The sequence below is a fragment of the Malaclemys terrapin genome, chromosome 2, assembly GCF_027887155.1.
Source record: "Malaclemys terrapin pileata isolate rMalTer1 chromosome 2, rMalTer1.hap1, whole genome shotgun sequence".
NCBI classification, from domain to species: Eukaryota; Metazoa; Chordata; order Testudines; family Emydidae; genus Malaclemys; species Malaclemys terrapin.
In genome coordinates this window covers 141865185-141884646 of record NC_071506.1, presented here as the reverse complement: position 1 = coordinate 141884646, position 19462 = coordinate 141865185, and the positions used below count along the sequence as shown (strand labels likewise).

The window sequence follows — 19462 nt, the reverse complement described above, 5'->3', positions numbered from 1 at the left end:
TCATAGCCATCATCCTCAGAGTCCTCTTCAACAATTTGTATTGGCGTTGAGCAAAAACATGGTGGGGCCAGTTCATCTTCGCTGCTTGATGCAATGCTGTCCGGGTCCTCTAGAAAGGCATCGTCGAGCTGTTGAGAAATTTTCAGAAAAGAAAACGTGTAAGCACCCCTCACTGCTTGTTTTTTTTAAATTTACGCAACCCCCCGGTTCCTAACCCATTACCCACCCCTCCTCGACCGCCGCATCTTACCTGAGCACCGTCTTTTCCGTTTGCTTTGTCTGCTGGTGCCTCCCCCGAGCCGCAATCGCCTTCCACCTCTGAGGGGGTGGACAAAGAGAGGCCATCACGTTCATCGGCTGTCTCATGAGGGTTTCGGGGTCGGGTTCCGGCGTATCCAGAAACGGCTGGGCCAAAGGGCTCCCCTCGGTCGCTCCCTCCTCCTCCTCGGAACTGTCACTGATGTAGCGCTTTCTCCGCGGATGGTCAAAGACCCTCAGGCCTAATACAAAGTCCGAAGTTCTCACAGGGGTGGTGAAGGAGTCCATGTTTCCTCTCAGCAGCCTTTCCGCGCTTTCGAAAACACAGGTCCTTGGTAAGAGATGGCCGCCTCCTCTGTTTGGCGCTGGGACTTATGGGGTAATGGTGCTGCACTCTGATTGGCGGAGGGCCTTGGGAGGAGTTCTTAGTGGGGTCACACGACTCACTTCCGGAGGGGTCACCCCAACCCAGAAGTCACCCTGATTGGTCAACATCTCCTCTCAGGGCGGTCCTTTCGGCACGAAACCCCTCCTGATTGGTAGAGGGTGGTGGGGGGAGTTCTTAGAGGGGTCACATGACACACCTTGCTTCCGGTCAGGTGGCACCTCGACTCCGGAAGTAATGCCCCCATGGGGTGGGACTTCCGGTGACAGGTGAGAGGGACCAATGGGTCAAGGGGCGGGGCTTAAGGGGTCAATGGGCGGGGTTAGGGTTTGATTGACGGTAGGGCCCTTATACTACTTGCAGCAAAGCTGCTTGAGGTCATCCCACTTTCTAACGACACAGGAAGTAGGAGAATTGAAGAGCTTTCAAATGATGTAAAATGCCAACTAACTGAAAGGCTCCAAACATGTGAACAGTTTGCAATTCAGCTTCATGAGACAACTGATGATAGTAATGCAGCACAATTATTCGTTTTTAGTTGTTATGTTCCACTGGGGGAAATTTTGGAAGAGTTTCTTTTTTTTTTTTTGTCAGGAGTTATCAGAATGAACAACAGGTCAGGAAATGTTCAAATGATCATGAAAGCTGGATTGCTGAATCGGGAGAAGTGTGTTGCTGTTTGCACGGATGGTGCTGCCGCTGTGACAGGCAATAGAAGTGGTGTTGTAGGGAGAATACAAGCCATAAACCCACAGGGAATTGTAACACACGCATCGCCACATTCTTACATCAAAGAGAATGGAACCCGAATTACATGATGTGCTACATGTGGCTGTGACAGTTGTGAATTTTGTAAAGTCCTGGCCTTTGAATTCCTGCTTTTTCTGCAAAGCTGGGTTTAGAACCAGGTGCAGGACATGACAAGTTTTTCATACAGAGGTGAATTGGCTATCTCACTGCAGAGTGTGGGAAAGAGTTTTTGAGTTTTGCAAAGAGCTGCTGGGTTTTCTTTCTGTGCACAACCTGTATGATCCCCGCACACTTTTCTGACCCGAGATGGATCATACAGCTTGAACTTCTCCATACAAGGGGGCGACACAACCATACCTGTGGTGAGTGACAAGAGCGCAGCATTTCAGAAGAAAATGGAGATTTGGAAAACTAGCCTGAGCAGTGGAATGGCAGATCTGTTTCCGCGACTGACAGACTTTGTAGATCCTAACAGCAGGAAAATGGACTGTGTGAGAGACAGGATCGCGGCTCACCTTTCAACATTGCCAGAGCACTTCAGTGCTTACTTTACAAATATAAACATGGAGGAATATGACTGGGTCTGGGATCCAGTCTCAACTCCTGCTATGTCATCTTGCTTCAGTGGAAAAGCAGAACAGGACGATCACACACACAGTGAAAATGAAGTTTCAGAAACAGACACCTTGCCAGTTTTGGCCAACTGTTGCTGCCGAGTACCCGGCTTTAGTTCCAGAAGCAATGGAAGTGTTTCTACCTTACCCAATCATATATATATGTGAAGCATCATTCTCTGCCATGCCATCTAGGAAGACAAAGTTCAGGTCCTGACTGGAAGTGGAGAATGATTTACGCTTGTCAACCCTCACACCAAGAACAGACAGATTCTGCAGTAAGAAGCAGGCACACCAATCTCACTGATATCTGGAAGTACTCAGATACCCTTTGTCTTAAAGCATTATTAGCAGGATACACGGGCCGATTTTCATTTTTCCCGGTGGGTACTCCACCCCCACTCTGTCCCGAGGCCCTGCCCCTACTCTGCCCCTTCCCCCAAGGCCCCGTCCTTGCTCCGCCTCTTCCCGCCCCCTCCCCTAGTGCCTCCTGCCCGCTACCAAACAGCTGATCGGTGGGGGCCCCTGAACAGCTAATCGGTGGGTGACTGGTGGGTGCTGAGCACCCACTATTTTTTTCCCAGGGGTGCTCCAGCCCCAGAGCACCCCCAGAGTTGGTGCCTGTGGCAGTCCGTGTTTATATGCAGTACACACATGCTTTTGTCAATCAGTATCTCAGTCGGGGGCCTGGGTTTAATATTGCATTTGAAAAGCAGTCTGTCAACAAAAAAATGTGAGAACCTCTGCTCTAGACAATGGGACCAGCCCAGAGACACGGTGAAAAAGCGTGTGTGCAGGGATGTTAACAAATTAGCTTCGACCCTCGGGTGGGAGGAAGCTTTGGTTTGCATTGTGGGCGAAGATTCAGGGTGGGAGCAGGAGTCAGTTATCTGCTCAGCTCACCCAATTACTGCTGTGAAAACCTTGTGTGAAGGCTGATCCCCCACTCTGGCACTTCGAGTGCAGAAGATGGAGCCTGCAAGGATTTTAAAAATTAATACTGACCACTCCAGGCTGGTATTAAATTCCCAAGGTCACAGCTTCTCTCTGACCTGGGATGGATAGATGCTGCCACCACCCAAGTGCAAAAAACTCTCCCTTTTGAGAACCCAGGAAGGAGCACTTGGGAATTCCTTCCTGTGGGGTACCCTCAAGCCCTTTCACCCCCGCATCCCGGGAACAGCTGGGGCCGGCTCCAGGCACCAAATGAGAAAGCACGTGCCTGGGGCAGCACATTGTAAGGGGCGGCATTCTGGCCAATCTTTGGGCGGCACATTCTGGCTGCCCTGCCTTGGTTCTTGGTTCTTTTTTTTGCTTTGGCAGCCCATCCCTGCAGAGGCACTGACCCCGGCCCGGGGGGCAGGAACTAGCGATCCCCGCTGCTCACCGTGCTGCCGGGCTCCCCAGGACGCGCCACTCCCCGCCGCCTGCACCGGCCTCCGCCTCCCGCGCCACTCTGAGCCCGGCCCAGCCAAGCCGCCTTTAAAGGAGCGGCTGAGCCAGCACCTCCTGCAGCCCCCAGGGGCTCCGCCTGCCTGGATGGGAGAGACACCCCAAGGCCGGAGGGGGGAGCCCCTCTCGCCCGGCTGCGAGATGCCACCCTTCACCCCCATGCGAGCCACCTTGATCGCCCTCCACGCACTCCCTGCGGCTGCTGTTTTGGGTTTTTTTTGCTTGTGGCGGCAAAAAAGCTAGAGCCGGCCCTGATTAAACAACACATGCACAAACCTCTTAGGGACACAAAAATCCAATCCTGATCTTAAAAAAGGTAAATTTTATTAAACCCCAAAAGAAAGTAAATACATTTGGAACTTAGGTTTTTGCTAGATCTTAAAAGAAACAATTACAAAAATTAAGCATCAAGATAGCTCTCTTGAGATTCAGCTTAAAGTTTGCAAGCAAAACAAAAGCATCTGGGGTTAGCACAGAGGGGCCACAATCCAATAACAAATAAAAGAATTCACCCTAATCGCGTCTTCCTAGACATTCCCTGATTACTTACGTATCTGGGGTTTCAGATGAGTAGGGTTGAGGTATGATTTGATGCTTTTTCATACCTGGTTTTAAAGCTTTTCACAGCATAGCTGCAGCCCTGTCCTGCTCTGTCCCCTCTCTCTGGAGAACAACAACAGACAAAGAGAAGTTTTTTTTCCCAATTTTAAAAAGTTCTAGCCCTCCCATTGGCTCTTTTGGTCAAGTGCCCACTCACTTACTTTTACCTAGCCAGGGAGACTTTTTAACCTTTTACAGGTAAAGCAAGCAGAGATCAGCCACCAAGAGGGACTTTATAGCTAACTAGCTGGCTGGGTGTCCATAAAAGGGAGCTACTCCCCACCTCCTTCATTTATCACACCTTGTCATAGACCAGAGATGGGCAAACTTTTTGGCCCGAAGGCCACATCTGGGTATGGAAATTTTATGGCGGACAATGAATGCTCATGAAATTGGGGTTGGGGTTCAGGAGGGGATGAGGGCTCCGGGGTGGGGCCAGAAAAGCGGGAAGGTGCTCCGGGCTGGGGCAGAGAGTTGGGGTGCAGGTTCTGGGGTTGGGCTGGGGATGAGGGGTTGGGGTTGCAGGAGGGGGCTCCGGGCTGGGATGGAGGGGTTCGGAGGGCAGGAGGGGGATCAGGGCTAGGGCAGGGGGTTGGGGCATGGGAAGGGGTCGGGGTGCAGGCTCTGGGCAGCGCTTAGCTCAAGCAGCTCCTGGAAACAGCGGCATGTCCCTCCTCTGGCTCCTGCGTGGCCAGGCGGCTCTGCGCACTCCCCCATCTGCAGGTGCCGCCCTTGCAGCTCCCATTGGCTGCAGTTCCCAGCCAATGGCAGCTGCGGGGTTGGTGCCTGCGCATGGGGCAGCGCACGGAGCCCCCTGGCTGTCCCTAAATGTAGGAGTTGGAATGGGGACATGCCGCTGCTTCCGGGAGCTGCAGTGCAGCCCCCAACCCCACTCCCCGACTGGAGCGCCAGAGCGGGGCAAACCGCAGACCCCGCTCCCCAGCGGGAGATCGAGGGCTGGATTAAATTGGCTGGCGGGCTGGATGTGGCCTGCGGGCCATAGTTTGCCCACCCCTGTCATAGCCACTGGCAGGGAAGGGTGTGTGCACTCACATGAGCACAGCATGAGGTTTTTGTCTTGTGCACATAAGAGGATAAAAACCTACCACAGTTTTCAGCGAAGGGAGCTTCCTTTGACGTGGGTACTAGAGACTCATGCGTTTAACAATGCTTTCAACCTCCCCGAATGACCATGCTGGGCTGTGGGGACCTAGGGCAGGGATTCTCCAGAGCCACATCCAGCCAGTCGGAGGGAATCATGAAGGAGGCTTGTGAGCTGGGAGCAGTTTCCGTGCTGGGGTGGGGGAGAGGAGATCCCAAGACACCAGGGATCATAGACACCAGGGCCAGAAGGGATGGGTAGAGGCATCCAGTCTCAGCTGGTCCCTACCTGCCATTTTGTAGCCACCTCCCTGGTGACACAGCCATCCCTTAGGCCAATCCACAGCACACTCTCACGCCGCAGGATATATTTACCCACAGGCTCTGCACATCCTGTGAGAACCGTTAGGCTCTGCGCAGCACGCTCTCTCACTCTCGGTTCAACCTGTTTCCTGCACTAGCATTTCTGTGAGCAAACGCAGGGAGGAAGCGTGAGGGAGCTCCAGTCGTCTCCCCCCTGGCCCTGGCCCTTGGCGTCGATACCTGAGAGAGAGAGGTCGCTGGAGCCACAGGCCCATGGAGTGGGGGTGTCTAGTTTGGTATCTTGGTCGCCCCACGGCTGGAAGGGATTCTCGGCACTACAGAGGAGCAGGAATTTGAGAGGAAAAACGACGTCAGTATTTCTGCCTTCAGCCTCCTGCTCCCTCCCACATCTGCTGTCATCCTCCCCAGCACTCTGGCACCCCTGTGCCCCAGAGATTTCTGTCTAGGGATCCCTCAAACAAACACACAGGTTATGAAGTGACGACATCTCTGCTGGTTACTCCTGTCTCCCCAAGGGCTCTGAATGGGGGTCTCCTCTGGTCCTCACCATTCCTCCCCCGGCTGAGCCAAGGGGGACCTGTCCCGCCAGACCCAGGGCCATGGCCTTCCTCCTCAAGTTCTTCCGTTTCGGCACGGAGAAGAAGAAGGTGAAACACTACGAGAATGTGAAGCGCGACGTCAACCCAGAGGACATCTGGACAGTGCTGGGGGAGCTGGGGGATGGCGCCTTTGGAAAAGTCTTCAAGGTAAGTGGGGAGGAAGGGCTGGGGTAGGCCCAATCGCTCGGCCGATCTGCTCGGAAGGAAGCCCAGCTCAGCGCTGCTCCCAAGCAAGCTATCAGCCCAGCCGGGCACAGAGCTGGTCCTGTAGCTCGGGGCCGTGTGTTTAGAACTGTCTCAGGCGCATCATCCATCACTGAGGCCAGAGATGCGGTGAAGGGGTTTATCCCATTGTCTCTGGTTAGGGTGGCCCAGGAAGGAAGAGACACATGAGGAGAAATGTCCTATATCACTTCCCGGACTCCCGTGGCCTTTGGTAGGTGGGCTAGAGACTGTCACCCCCACGTTTGGAGGAGGGGGATACAAATGGGTGACAGGATGGATCCCTGAGCGTAACACTGTACCTCTGGGCATGGTGTTAAGAAGGGACTCCTGATTGTGCGTGCCCAGCTGAGCCACCATAAAGGGCCCTGATTTTCAGCAAGTGCTGCAACCCCCCATCATAGCCCCCCCCCAAAAATCAGGCCCCTTGAAGGAAGCTCAGGGGCAGCACCCACAATCACTAGTCACTTTTGGAAATCTGGGCTCGGATATTTCCTTCTTACTGTGCTCATATTCTGTACTTTTCCCTTAATAATGTGCAATGAGCCACTTCCCGAATTCTCTTTAGTGAGCTGATATTCATAACAAAGCCTCATAACTGAGCTCTTCCACTGCTCTCCATAATCCTTCACTAATCCGCACAAAGCCCTGTTAAGTAGCGGCATATTAACGCCTTTGTACAGATAGGGAAACTGAGGCACGGACGTGCAAACTCCCTGGTGCTGTCAGTTGTAGTGCTGGGAAGTCGGTGCTTCTGGAGACCAGGGCCAACCTTTCCAAACTTAGGAGCGTAAAGCTGGGAGCTGGATGTAGTTAGTTGTCAGGATTGCTTGCAGGCCAGAGGGAGCTGTGGGGTTCAGAGCACTTGTTTACGAGCCTCGATATGGCTTCCGCCCTCCCGGTTTGAACATGTTGGTCCACATAGGGTCAGGCTGCGAGCGCAGGTGCCTGCTCCCCTTGTCCACGCTGAGGGGAGAAAGTATTTCCACTGGAGACATGGTAGTGGGCAAAGCGTGGAGGTGGAGGCTGGCGGGCAGGTGAATCTGACCCACAAACGTACATCGATGGGTAGTGACTATCATGTAGTGGGAAGGGAGCAGCTTGTCTGGCTCCTCAGGACAGGACTGGGCCTTGCTGTGTTTTGGAAGGAGCTAAGTGAGGGCCTGACCTTGGCCCCTTTATAAGCTCTCGGTTGTGCTAGTGAACTTGGGGGAGGAGGGGTCTATGTGCAGTGAAACCGCAGTGCAGAGCATGAGCTCTGAACAGGAAACTGTCGGTAATGCTGCTGCTCCGCTCCGTGCCCTCGCTGCATTCAGGCCTGGCATATGCGCCAGCAAAGGGCTCAGCAAGGCTACCGAGCCGGTGGCTACGAGAGCTTGGCACGAAACTGGGCTTCCCCAAGGGCCAGGATGCCCAGGACAGCGCATGGGAGGACCGGGGAGCTAGAGGCAAGAGCCCCAGGGCAGGATGCTGGAGTTGGAGTCAGGGTGGTGTTTGGAGCCCTCGAGCGTGTGTCTGGAAAAGGAAATGGCTCTGCTGGGGGAGGTTTGCACCGATGCTGTCAGAAGCGGCTTCTGATTTTGGGAGACTCGCCCCCACTCCCTCCATCCAGGGCCCAGTGCCCTGGCCTGTCCCCTACCCTGACGACTGGTGCAAATGCGTCTTCCCCTCCCCAGGGCTGGGTTTCTTGGCTGGCACCCACAATGGCTGGAAGGCGGGACCAGGCTGGTTGGGGGAGTCCTACCTGCTCCCTGGTAGCCAGTCTGATCTGCGCTGTGATGGCCATTCCAGCCCCTCTGCAAGGTCCTGCTCCTGCCTACGTGAGAGTGGTGGGGGTGGAAAACATGGGTGGGGACAAAGATTCCCCCCCCCCCCCAATATTTCCATTGCAAGGGCTCCATCCCCTCCCGCTGCCCCTGCTCCGCCCCTCTGAAATGCAGCCCCAGGGTGTCTCTAGACTTGGGCACCCACCCCCAGAAGCTGGCCTAAGGCACTAGGCAGAGTGCGGCTGCGGGTGGTTCCCAACTAGCAGCACAGAGGCCTTCGGAAGGTTTTAATTGACAAGTTGCTGTCCCAGGGACTCCCCTGGCTTTAGCCTTGCTGGCATGCCCCGTGCCTGACTTCTGCCTCCCTCCCCCTGCCCCATGCAACACGATAGAGAAGGCAGAACACCCCCGTCTCTAGGTTCGAATGCAAGAGAGCCAGGCGTAGCAGGAACAGCAGCTGGCATAGAGGCCATCAGTGTGGGGACACGCCCTTGGATGTGTCCTCTTGCCCCTGGGGAGGTTGCTAGATAGTAGGGAGTGCGCCGAGGGTAATGGGGCCTGATTCCGCACTGGACTGTGGCAGGTTCCTGGCAGTAGCGCACTATTGGGTTGGAGTGAACTGGCCTGGCCTAGGACCAGAACGTTGCACTGGGGAACCAGGGCCAAGAGAGGTACAAACGGAAGCATTAAGAACCATATGGGAAATTCCACGTTGCCTGGAAGCTAACACGCTGCAGGCAGGACATTACACAGTGTGGGAACAGTAGGACCTCAAGGTCTTGAGGACAAGAGGACTAAGCCATGCTCTGTCGGGGTAAAGCAGCCACGCCTCTCCTGCCAGGCTTGCTGAGTGCCTTCTTGAAAACACCTTGCAGAGCCAAGGGGCTGCATCCCCAGCTGGTGCTGCTTCACTGACTTCATGCCTTCTCCGGCAGTCTGCACCACCTGAGGATGTGGCTCCTGGGACCATGCTGACTGTCTCTGGGCTTGGTGGGCACTGTGGTTTCTCAGCCAGTTGCTGACCATTGCTCTACCATAAGCACGGCTCTGCTAGCAAGGGTGGCAGCACTGGGGTGGTCAGGCCACTGGCATCGTAAGCACCAGTTAGAGCTAATGGAAGGCACAAAGATGTTCTCTAGGAATGAGGCCCATGAACAAGTGAAATCCATCCATCCTCTCTCAGTTGCACAGAGGAGGGTGGAGATGTTTGGCTGGTGAGTCTTGCTCACATGCTCAGGGTTTAGCTGATCGCCATATTTGGGGTCGGGAAGGAATTTTCCTCCAGGGCAGATTGGCAGAGACCCTGGGGGTTTTTCACCTTCCTCTGCAGCGTGGGGCACGGGTCACTTGCACCTTGAAGTCTTTAAACCACTAGGTGAGGACTTCAATAGCTCAGACATAGGTCAGGGGTTTGTTACAGGAGTGGGTGGATGAGATTCTGTGGCCTGCGTTGTGTAGGGTTACCATTCGTCCGGATTTACCCGGACATGTCCTCCTTTTCGCGCTAAAAATAGCGTCCGGGGGGAATTTGTAAAGCACTCACAATGTCCGGGATTTCCCCCTCCCCCGGCAGAGCGAGCGGCTGGGAGGGCTGCAGAAAAATCCCGGGCTGGACTCCTGAGCAGCTGTAGAGGAGCCGGAGCCGCCCTGCATTCTGAGTTGGCCTCTCCTGCAACCCGGTCCGGCAGCACTGTGTAGGGCCAGGGACCGGGTTTTGTTGTGCAGGGCCAGGGACCGGGTTTTGTTGTGCTGGGGAGCGCAGCCACGTGTCCGGCTCGGCTGCACAGAGCCCAACACCCTGTTCTGAGCAGCAGGGTAAGGGGGACCGGGGGCAGGAAGGTTCTGGAGGGGGCAGTCAAGAAACGGGGGGGGCTTTTGGGGGGGGTGGAGAAAGTTTTGGGCAGTCAGGGTACAGGTAGGGGGTAGGGTCCTGGGGGGCAGTTGGGGGGGGTCTTAGGAGGGGGCAGTTAGGGGACAAGGAACAGGGAGGCTTAGGGGTGGGGTTCTGGAGGGCAGTTAGGAGCAGGGGTCCCAGGAAGGGGCAGTCAGGGGACAAGGAGCAGGGGGGTGGGGAGCTGGGAGTTCTGGGGGGGGGCTGTCAGGGGGCAGGAGTGGGGAGAGGGATCGGAGCAGTCAGGGGACAGGGAGCAGAGAGGTTTAGATGGGTTGGGAGTTCTGGGGGGGGCTGTCAGGGGGCAGGAGTGGGGAGAGGGATCGGAGCAGTCAGGGGACAGGGAGCAGAGAGGTTTAGATGGGTTGGGAGTTCTGGGGGGGGCTGTCAAGGGGGCAGGAGTGGGGAGAGGGATCGGAGCAGTCAGGGGACAGGGAGCAGAGGGGTTTAGATGGGTTGGGAGTTCGGGGCGGGGGGCTGTCAGGGGGTGGGGAGTGGTTGGATGGGGCGTGGGAGTCCCAGGGGTCTGTCTGGGGGTGGGGGTGTGGATAAGGGTTGGGGCAGTCAGGGGACAAGAGGCAGGGAGGCTTAGATAGGGAGTGGAGTCCTGGGGGGCAGTTAGGGGCAGGGGTCCCAGGAGGGGGCAGTCAGGGGACAAGGAACGGAGGGAGGGTTGGGGGTTCTGGGGGGGCGGGAAGTGGGAGGGGCAGGGGCGGGGCTAGGGCGGGGCTCCTCCCGTCCTCTTTTTTGCTTGCTGAAATATGGTAACCCTAGCGTTGTGCAGGTCAGACTAGAAGATCATAATGGTCCCTTCTGACCTTAAAGTCTATGAGTCTATGTTGCTGGACTCTGAGACTCCTTCCTAAATGTGTTCTGCACTTAGACACCAAGTTGCAGGCACCTTGGTGGACATTCCAGGGAGAGGTGTATTATCCCTGTCTAATTTGTCTGGCGGGACACCCGCCGCCCCTCGAACATTGGCTGCAGTTCTGGGCACCTCACTCCCAGAAGGATGTTGCCAAATCGGAGGAACTTCTGAGCAGAGCAACAAAACCAGGGTGTAGCTACAAAGGTGTGATCCGTGCCAGGGCCCACGAGGTAATGAGGATCTAGCCAGAGCAGCCCTTGGGGAAAGCAGGGCCCACTAGTCCCCCAGGGCCAGGGGGCGGCTGGGATGGTGGCACCTTTGGCTAGGCCAATCCTGGGTGTAAGCAGCCAGAGAGGCTGTGTGGAAAAGGTGTGGGGGTTCGCAGCACCCGGGGATGTATGGGGGGGCAGAGACACGGCCCTGGTAAAGATGGAGCGCAAGGTCAATGCATTAGCTGCTTTGCATGGGAAGGGGAGGGGGAGGATGTAAAGGGGGGAAGACAAGGGGAAAGTTGAGGGCTAGATCAGAGCTGGAGGGGACCAAGGCAGGGAGCTGGCAGAAGGCCCGAAGTGGGGTTGGGGAGATGGATCAGAGAGCTAAAAGGACCTGGAGGAGTGATTGGATCGGGGCTGGGGGAGCTGAGGTCTCGACTGAAGGAAGCTGGAGCAGGGTTGAGGGAGAGCTGGGGGCTGGATCAGAACTATAGGGGAAGGAGGGTCGTCGGGGAGCTGGGGATGGGATAGCAGTTGGGGCTGTGGGGTAGCTGGAGAGGAGCTAGGTGTGGGTTGGGGGGCTGGAGAGGAGCTAGGTGGGGCTGGGGGGCTGGAGAGGGGCTAGGTGGGGCTGGGGGGGGCTGGAGTGGGCTGGAGAGGAGCTAGGTGGGGCTGGGGGACTGGAGTGGGGCGGGGGGGGGGCTGAACAGAGTGGATTTCAGACTCAGAAAGGGAGCCCCTAACTGATTCTTGCCCCAGGGCCCGCTGGTGTCTCGTTTGGCCACTGAACAAAACTGAGCCGGGGCTGGAGGGCGGTGGCTGTGTGGGAAGACGACAAGGCCGGCCCGGCCCCCGGGGAGAGGTGTATCACAGCCGTGTGGCAGGGGAGAGGAAATGGTCACGGGTGTCCACGCTAGGAGGTACGAGCTGTCTGCGAGCAAAGGAGGTTTAGATCCCGGGCAATGGTTCCTTGGCACGTGGTACACCAGGGCTGGTTCAGTGACAGGCCCTTGCTGGCTGCGAGGCGCTGGCTGAGGTGTTGGCCTGTGTGACCCAGGAGGTGATCCCCGATGATCAAAACGGACCCTTTTGGCCTTAAATCGAGGGGGGCAGCTCCTCAGTGGGCGTGACCTGCAGCTGGGCCGCTTCCACCAGCTGGGGCTCTGGCCTGATGACTCTAGATTGTAGGACAGCCCCCGCGGATCTGGTCAGGTCACACAGAGACAGTGTGTTCTAGCGGGTCGGTAACAGCGCGGGAGTAGGACCCCTGGGTTCTGGGCCTTGCCGGCTAAGCTTTGGTAGGTCACTCCCCCTGTGGCAAACAGGGATACAGCTTTCCTGTGGGACATGCTGTTAGGCTGGACAAAGCGCTGGGGGGACCGACCCTGGGCCAGCCCTGCTCGGCAGCGTATTGATGGGAGCTGAGACCCGGGGACCTGCCACCTCCGACGGTGCAAACCAGGCGCGGTGCAGTCACTTCCCTGCAGGAAGCTGCTCAGGAGGCACCAGTGATGGGCCGGTGGAAGCAGGGACTCTCTGGAATCACTACCTAGTGGGGGGGGGTTTGTCAGCCCCAGTGTGTGGAGAGAGCCGTTACCATAGCAGCGCCCCTGCCAGCAGCTAGCCGGGCGTCTAGCAGAGCAAGAATTGCTGGTAATTAAGAAACCACAATGACTTCCGCTGGGCTGTGAACATGCACCAGAGTGCACATGTCTCGGCTCCTCCGCCGCGCTCTGTGCTGAGGGAAGGGAGGGGAAGGAACAGGGCTGCCCCAAAACAGGCCTCCATAGGCAGTCCCACACTGCCCTGTTCAGCCCGGCTGTGAGGTTTAACTCTGGCGCCTCTGCCCGCTACACCCAGCCTTCCCAGAGCACTGATCTCGCAGAGGCATGAGCTCCAGCGAGGAGAACGCCAGCCGGCAAATCCAGCAAACTGCAGCTGCACAGCAGGGAGCTGCTGGCAAGAGCCCAGGTGCCCAGAATAGTTTGAGAGTGTGTCTGACGTTCCAGTCAGCAGCTCTCCACCCTCTGCGTGTGTCAGTCACAGCTGCTGACTCTTGGGCCTAATAATTCTTTGCTGCTTTCACTCCTCCTAGCCCTGCCGGGCCAGCCCTGCTCTGGGAGAGGGAGCCAAGGCTGGGCAAAATCCAGGCTTGATTCCTTCCTCTACACCTCCAGGCCTCTCCCCTCAAGCACGTCCTGAAAGGAGAGTTCTCCACATTCCCAGATACTAGAGTTAAGGTTAAGACCAACTCACTGTGTAAAACTTGACTCTTCTGCGTGCTCTCAGGTTGCTTTGAAATTCGGGGCGCCTCATGGAGCCCCAAGTTTTGGTCAGTGATCTTAATTTGGGGCCACTTGCCCATGTGATTTCTGAGATACAGCGTCCCCCAAAAACAGCTGTTCTTAAAGTTGACATGTTTTGGCAACTTTTTTTGCACAGATAGAGATCAAACCAGGGCTGAGCCTGAGATGGTCGTACCAGTGTCCCAGATGCTTGAGGGCTACCCCAACAGAGAACACACCGACAGAGAACACCCCAACAGAGAACAGCTGTTCCCGCCCCCCACTGGCTCTGGGGGGAAACCAAGTTACAGTGTTATTACAAAAAGAGTTTGGGTCTCCACAGGCAGTTCTGGCTCATGTGCCAATTGGAGGACGTGAACGATGTGCAGAGAGAGACATTAAGGGAATGTGAGCTCTGCCTTACAGGCCCTGAATAGCTCAAGGGGGACTGTTCTACCTGCTAAACCTGTGTGTTGCTTGCTCATTGTGAGTTCAAATCCCTTACTAATCTAAAATGCAAAAAACTCACTTACTTACCAGATAGTGGTCAGGGTCACCAGTATGCATAGATGTTTAGCTGCATGTGTGCTTGCACAGACAGCTCACACAGCAGACCCCTCATGTGAACCCCCCAATGACCACAAGATCTGTTAAGGGACAAAGGCACCCAGCCAGGTTTATTGTTGACAAAGCACAGTACTAGTATCCCACAGACTCTGCCGGACCACTAATACATGTATGCTTGTAACAATGGACCAGCTCAGTGAATGGCAGGACTTTCCATTCCTCACTAGGCTAGACAAAGATACTTTCTCTGAAATACATCTTTATATCCCAATACAAACAAGCTAGTACTACCCCTCTGACATAGTTAGTTATTGCCCCCTGACATGGCAAGTTATCACCCATCTCCTTGTACATGTTGGTTTGATTAAAACATCTTTATTACGTACTGTCATCCTGACCTTATCTTTAGGAGGGGTCAGCGTGTTCCTGTTATCCTCAGGGACCATTCTTGATCTCAGGATGGTCTAGTTCCACTTGATATTGGGATGTGTTTGCGTGAGAGCTCTGTGCCTAGCACTTCTTAGGAATGTGTATTTCTGCAATATCAGCCCTTTCCTTGCCAGATTCTGTGAGCAGGTCCAGCCTCATACCAGGCCTCTAATACAAGGGCTTGAGTCTCAGGCTCTCTTCCTACTACAGGATCTAAATTAACTGTTACCCAGCAAAAAAGAGATCTTGGAGTCATTGTGGAGAGTTCTCTAAAAACATCTGCTCAATGTGCAGCGGCAGACAAAAAAGCTACCAATCTGTCGCATCGTATATGTAATGTAACACAACTTCCTACCAACTTTTTATATATATATACCAACTTGTTTGGCAACTCAGGTATTTTCCGTCTGGGTTTAGGAGGGCTGGTCTTTCATGCCTTCGTGTCGCACCAAGTCTTGTGTATAACTTGCAGGCAGTTTGATGTTGGAGCTAGTGTAAATCCTTCTTGTGATGACAGGAGAAGCCTTGCACGTGGCTGTTGTTGGGTGTAGTCTTTTGAGGGTCTATTTTGATCTCCACAGTCAGGTCATTGGCTTGTGTTCCTTCCCTGTCCTGCTGATCAAATCTCAGTGACAAGTGTGTTGCACCATTTGTCACATCTGTTGATCTCTTGTGTTCATTGTGGGTGTACAGATTTGTGGTTTCAGTGCAATATCTCCTCAGCCAGTGCTGAATTATATGAACGAGGAGCCATCTGTTCAACACATGGAGCTTGCTTCCAAGTGCATGTTTGTCCTGAGGAAATGGTCTGATCCTGACAGGATCTCCCACTTGTAGTACTGGGAGGTCTTCAGCTTGTTAGTCATAGTCAGCTTTGGACTTTGCATGTCTCTCTCCTTTTGTCTGTTACTCCTTCTAACCCTGCCAGCTATAGTAATGCTGGGGCTGTGGGCGCCAAGGTACACGTGCCTCTTGACATCAAGCCTTGTGCCAGGCTGCTGCTGATTCCTTCTTCCGCCAAGGAACGGCTTGCCGTACCCTTCCTTTGTTTGGTGAGTTTTAGCAAGTTTCACTGTCAATTCAGCTTTTCCATGTGCCTATCTGTGGGTGATGCTGTGATGGGACTGAATTCCCATTGCTGGGAAAATTGCACAAACTCACTGCAAGTAAACTGGGTCCGTGGTCTGAAACGACACAGTTTGGGGTCCCATGCTCACTGAAGTGCTTCATTGTTGTGTCTGTGATGGTCCCTGTGATAGTTTCTGACAGTTCATCTCATTCCCAGGAGTCTGAACAGCAGTCTACAACAATGAGGTCGTCTGTGTGATTTGCCGTGAAAAGATCCATCCCTACTTTGCTCCAAGCTCTATGGGGAAGTTGTACATTTTCACTGCGTATTTTTGTTGCTTGACCTGCATTTCTCTACCTGTCACAACTGCTCACCAGGTTTCTGATATCCTTGGTCATATTTGGCCAGGATACAGCATCTCTGGCTTTCCCAAGACAGGCTTCGATTATAAAATGGCTCTGATGTATTCTTCAGACACCTTCTTGTCAACTGTTGGAAATGGACCATCCTGATTATCACTACAAACGTTTTTTTTCTCCTGCTGATAATAGCCCACCTTAACTGATTAGTCTCGTTATAGTTGGTATGGCAACACCCATTTTTTCATGTTCTCTGTGTATATATATCTTGTTCTTGTATTTTCCACTGCAATCATCTGATGAGGTGGGTTTTAGCCCAAGAAATCTTATGCCCAAATAAATTTGTTAGTTTCTAAGGTGCCACAAGTACTCCTGTTCTTTTATGTTCTCAGTGTTATGATTCGACTCCCTTTATATATGATGCTGTCTTGTACACTCAGATCATCTCAGTAGTTTGAATATTCTTGAGAGGCAGGTGCAGCTTCTCGCCTGGCGTCTGGCCATCCTGACAGAATGACGGACATGAGCCCCGGTAAATCTGTATAGTTTGTTCTCAGATTCTTTCCAGCTTCTGCCTTGAAACTGGCAGATAACTGTGTCTCTCTGTCTCACATTCTGGTTCAGTGGCTGTCGTTTCCTGTTGCAGGGCTGTTCTGGATAAACAGCCAGCTGCGTCCATCTCAGTCCGTTCCTTGTAGTGTACAGCTAAGCTATAGTTGCAGTTTCAGTAGCATGTGCTGAAGGCGTTCTGGGGCCGCTAGAAGTGGCTTTTAAAAAATGCTCTCTGGTGGTGTAGGGTCACTGTTTACTCAACAGGTTTTCCATCCTTGAACACACATGGGAACGGTATTGCAAGACATGTCTTTTCAGTGTGGAAGTGTCTTTGGTCCATTGATGATAGTCACCTAAAAACTACGAGCAGTCCCTTTGGTAGGAGTGATGCCCCAAACCTGTCTCACTGGCCTTACGTTGCATGGCTGCCTCTTCACATTTCAGGATGCTCCTTGAGATGTGTGATTAAGCACTTCCTGAACGTCCCTAGATGTTACTCTAGATGTGAGCATGTCCTCACCCTGTAACGGCCCCTGCTGGGAAGCTATCTATCCCAGCACTGAGCCGCAGCAAGAGAATTGTTCGCTAAGCTGCAGTGGCATGAGGGGGTGGCACCAATGGGGCTGAGCGTAGGATGTGACCTGCAGGAGCTTTCTTATTGGTGAGGATGCGCAAGAAGGAAGAGCCCAGCTTGACTCTCAGATCCTGGACAGCATTTGCAGGGGCAGCTGTTAGGGAAAATGGCTTTTTACTTGTAAGCTGAGCAGATTTGATCTGGAGACATCGTATATATGGAGCCTTCTGTGGTTCCTCTTTGAGCCTTCAACAATTGCCTCCTCCTCCACTGACAAGTCGTGTGGCTGCTTACAGAGCCTTAGCTGTCACTCAGCTCCCTGGAGGAGAGAGCCAGATTCGCTTACAGGAGCTGGGAATCGAGGGTTCACAGCTCAGTGGGGAAGAAATTGACCCTTTCATTTTTACAGCCTGATCGATACTTTGCACGCCGTGCGTGCACCTTTGAGAGAGTTACCTTAGCAATCAAATTGCTCTGTGTGAGAGTTTGGGTTTGCCCTGTTGCCTGTTTGCTAGATTTCCCCTCTCCCTACAGTTGTGCTGTGTACTAGTTGGCTGCCAGTTTCCACTCCAGAAGTGGCTGTATTTCAGTGACACTGCGAGTATAACATTTGGGAAGTGCTTTGAGATCCTCATGTGGAAAGTGCTAAGTAATGTGAACTGAGGGTGCTGGGGAGACTCCAGTGCTGACCCTCAGCTTCTGGCTGTTCCCAAGGTGGCTGGGCAGGGCTTTTGGTTGATTCATAACTGTGTTGCTTTGTACGTGTTAAATCTGTCTCAACAGGCACAGAACAAGGTGACAGGGGTTCTGGCTGCTGCAAAGGTGATTGACACTCAGAGTGAGGAGGAGCTGGAAGATTACGTGGTGGAGATAGACATCCTTGCCTGCTGCGATCACCCAAACATTGTCAAGCTGCTGGATGCACTGTACTGGGACAGCAGGCTGTGGGTGAGCTGTGGGGGCAGGCGGGCTGGCCTTACCTCCCAGTGTGGGTGATCTCAGAGCCAGGCGTGCCCCAGGCCACGTTCCCTGGTGAGCCTTAGGATGAAAGCTAGAGGGGGAGGCAAAGCCCTGGAAAGAGCTAACTGACCCCGCCCACAGTCAGCTGCGTGAGCGTTTGAGCAGGAGAGCGTTCCCACAGTTCCTTCGCAGGTGACGAAGGAACAGCTACTCCCAGCAACGAGTGGTGTCAGCCTCACTCTTGTTGCTGGCCAAGCACACTTCCTACCTCCATAACTTTTCTCTCGTGTGCTGCTCTGGGCACGCCCTTTCCCAGGCCTCAGCAGGGAGCGTTCCCATCAATGCAGCAGCAAAGCTGAAACTGCCGCTAAAGAGGTAGCAGGGTAGGTGTGGACAGAGAAGGGCCAGAGCATGTGTGGTGCTCTGCTCAAAAGACCCTTGAAACATCCACAGGGGAGCAGAGAGACCCCACAAAGGTAACCCCAGAGCATGAGATTTAACAGGAGCTTTAACACAGAATAGATTTTTTTTTTAAATTGGTCAGTTTAGTAAATAATCAGGCTGCTGGAATGAACAGCAGCATGCAGCTCCATGCTCAGGAATCCCCCAGCCTCCGCCTCCCACAGTCTCTGTGCCCAAGAAGCTCCATCGCTCTGCTTCCTCTCAGGGTCACTCATAGAACTCCTCCCACACACACGCCGGCTGCACCAAGTCTCCTAGCCCCTGCATTTCCAATTGTTCTGGTTGGGCTGGAAACTTCCCGCAGGAACCCAGCATCATCCAACCGAAATGTTTCAGAGAAAGACTTTTCATTCAACATTTCTTATGGGGAAAATGGTGGTTTTGCCATCAGCTCTAGTAGCAATCCAGAGGCAGCAATGAATATTTCTACCAGCCAGCCTCTAAGAAGGGTGGGTGCAGGAATAGATGAGTATGTGTGTGTGTTGGGGGTGGGGTGCGGGGTGGGAATCAGTCTTTTGACATGACTAAAAGCAGAGATGTAGAAGGGAAGTCTAGGGAAGCTTGGCCTTTGCTTGGCCACTGGCACCACAACACAATCAGAGCTGAGCAGCAAAGGGGAATGGTTGAGGCTGTGATGGCAATGAAGGGGGGACTAGCAGGTAGGTGAAGCTCCCTGGGTGGGAAGAACAGGGACTCCCCCTGGGTGGAGTATACAAGCCAGTGCCCTCTGCTGATGCTGCCCCGCCCCACCCCTGGCATGCTGAGACTGGAAGCTGTGCTGTTAATGTGGCTCTCTGCTCTGACACACTGCTCTCTCCTCAGATCCTGATTGAGTTTTGCCCAGGAGGAGCAGTGGATGCAGCCATCCTGGGTAAGTAGAGGGTGACCATATTTCCCTATGCTGAATACGAGACACCTGGGAAAATTGTTCGTATTCAAGCGAGTTCAACGGCAATCAATCAGAATTATGCAGGACAAATTAACGTCGAGTTGACTGAGCCTGCGTTAAAAAGAAATACCATGTAGCTGGATTCTTTTTATTTACCTTCTTATCTTTAAGGCTTCAGGGTTCACACGGGGAGGGATGACAGCCTCCCATCCCCCCTCCACACACACACAGGGAGAGGCGACACACACACACACCTGTACACCTCTCTCACACA

At 54.0% G+C, this 19462-nt stretch overlaps 1 protein-coding gene across 1 annotated transcript in view; it reads left to right on the top strand.

The window, feature by feature from the left end:
• The first annotated feature begins 6083 nt into the window (after nucleotides 1–6083).
• LOC128831091 (serine/threonine-protein kinase 10-like) overlaps nucleotides 6084–19462 on the top strand; it is a 44952-nt gene continuing 31573 nt past the window's right edge. The window contains exons 1-3 of the mRNA XM_054017201.1: nucleotides 6084–6230; nucleotides 17661–17825; nucleotides 19122–19170. Of these exons, the coding sequence (XP_053873176.1) occupies nucleotides 6084–6230; nucleotides 17661–17825; nucleotides 19122–19170 (361 nt within the window). The remainder of the gene's footprint in view (nucleotides 6231–17660; nucleotides 17826–19121; nucleotides 19171–19462) is intronic.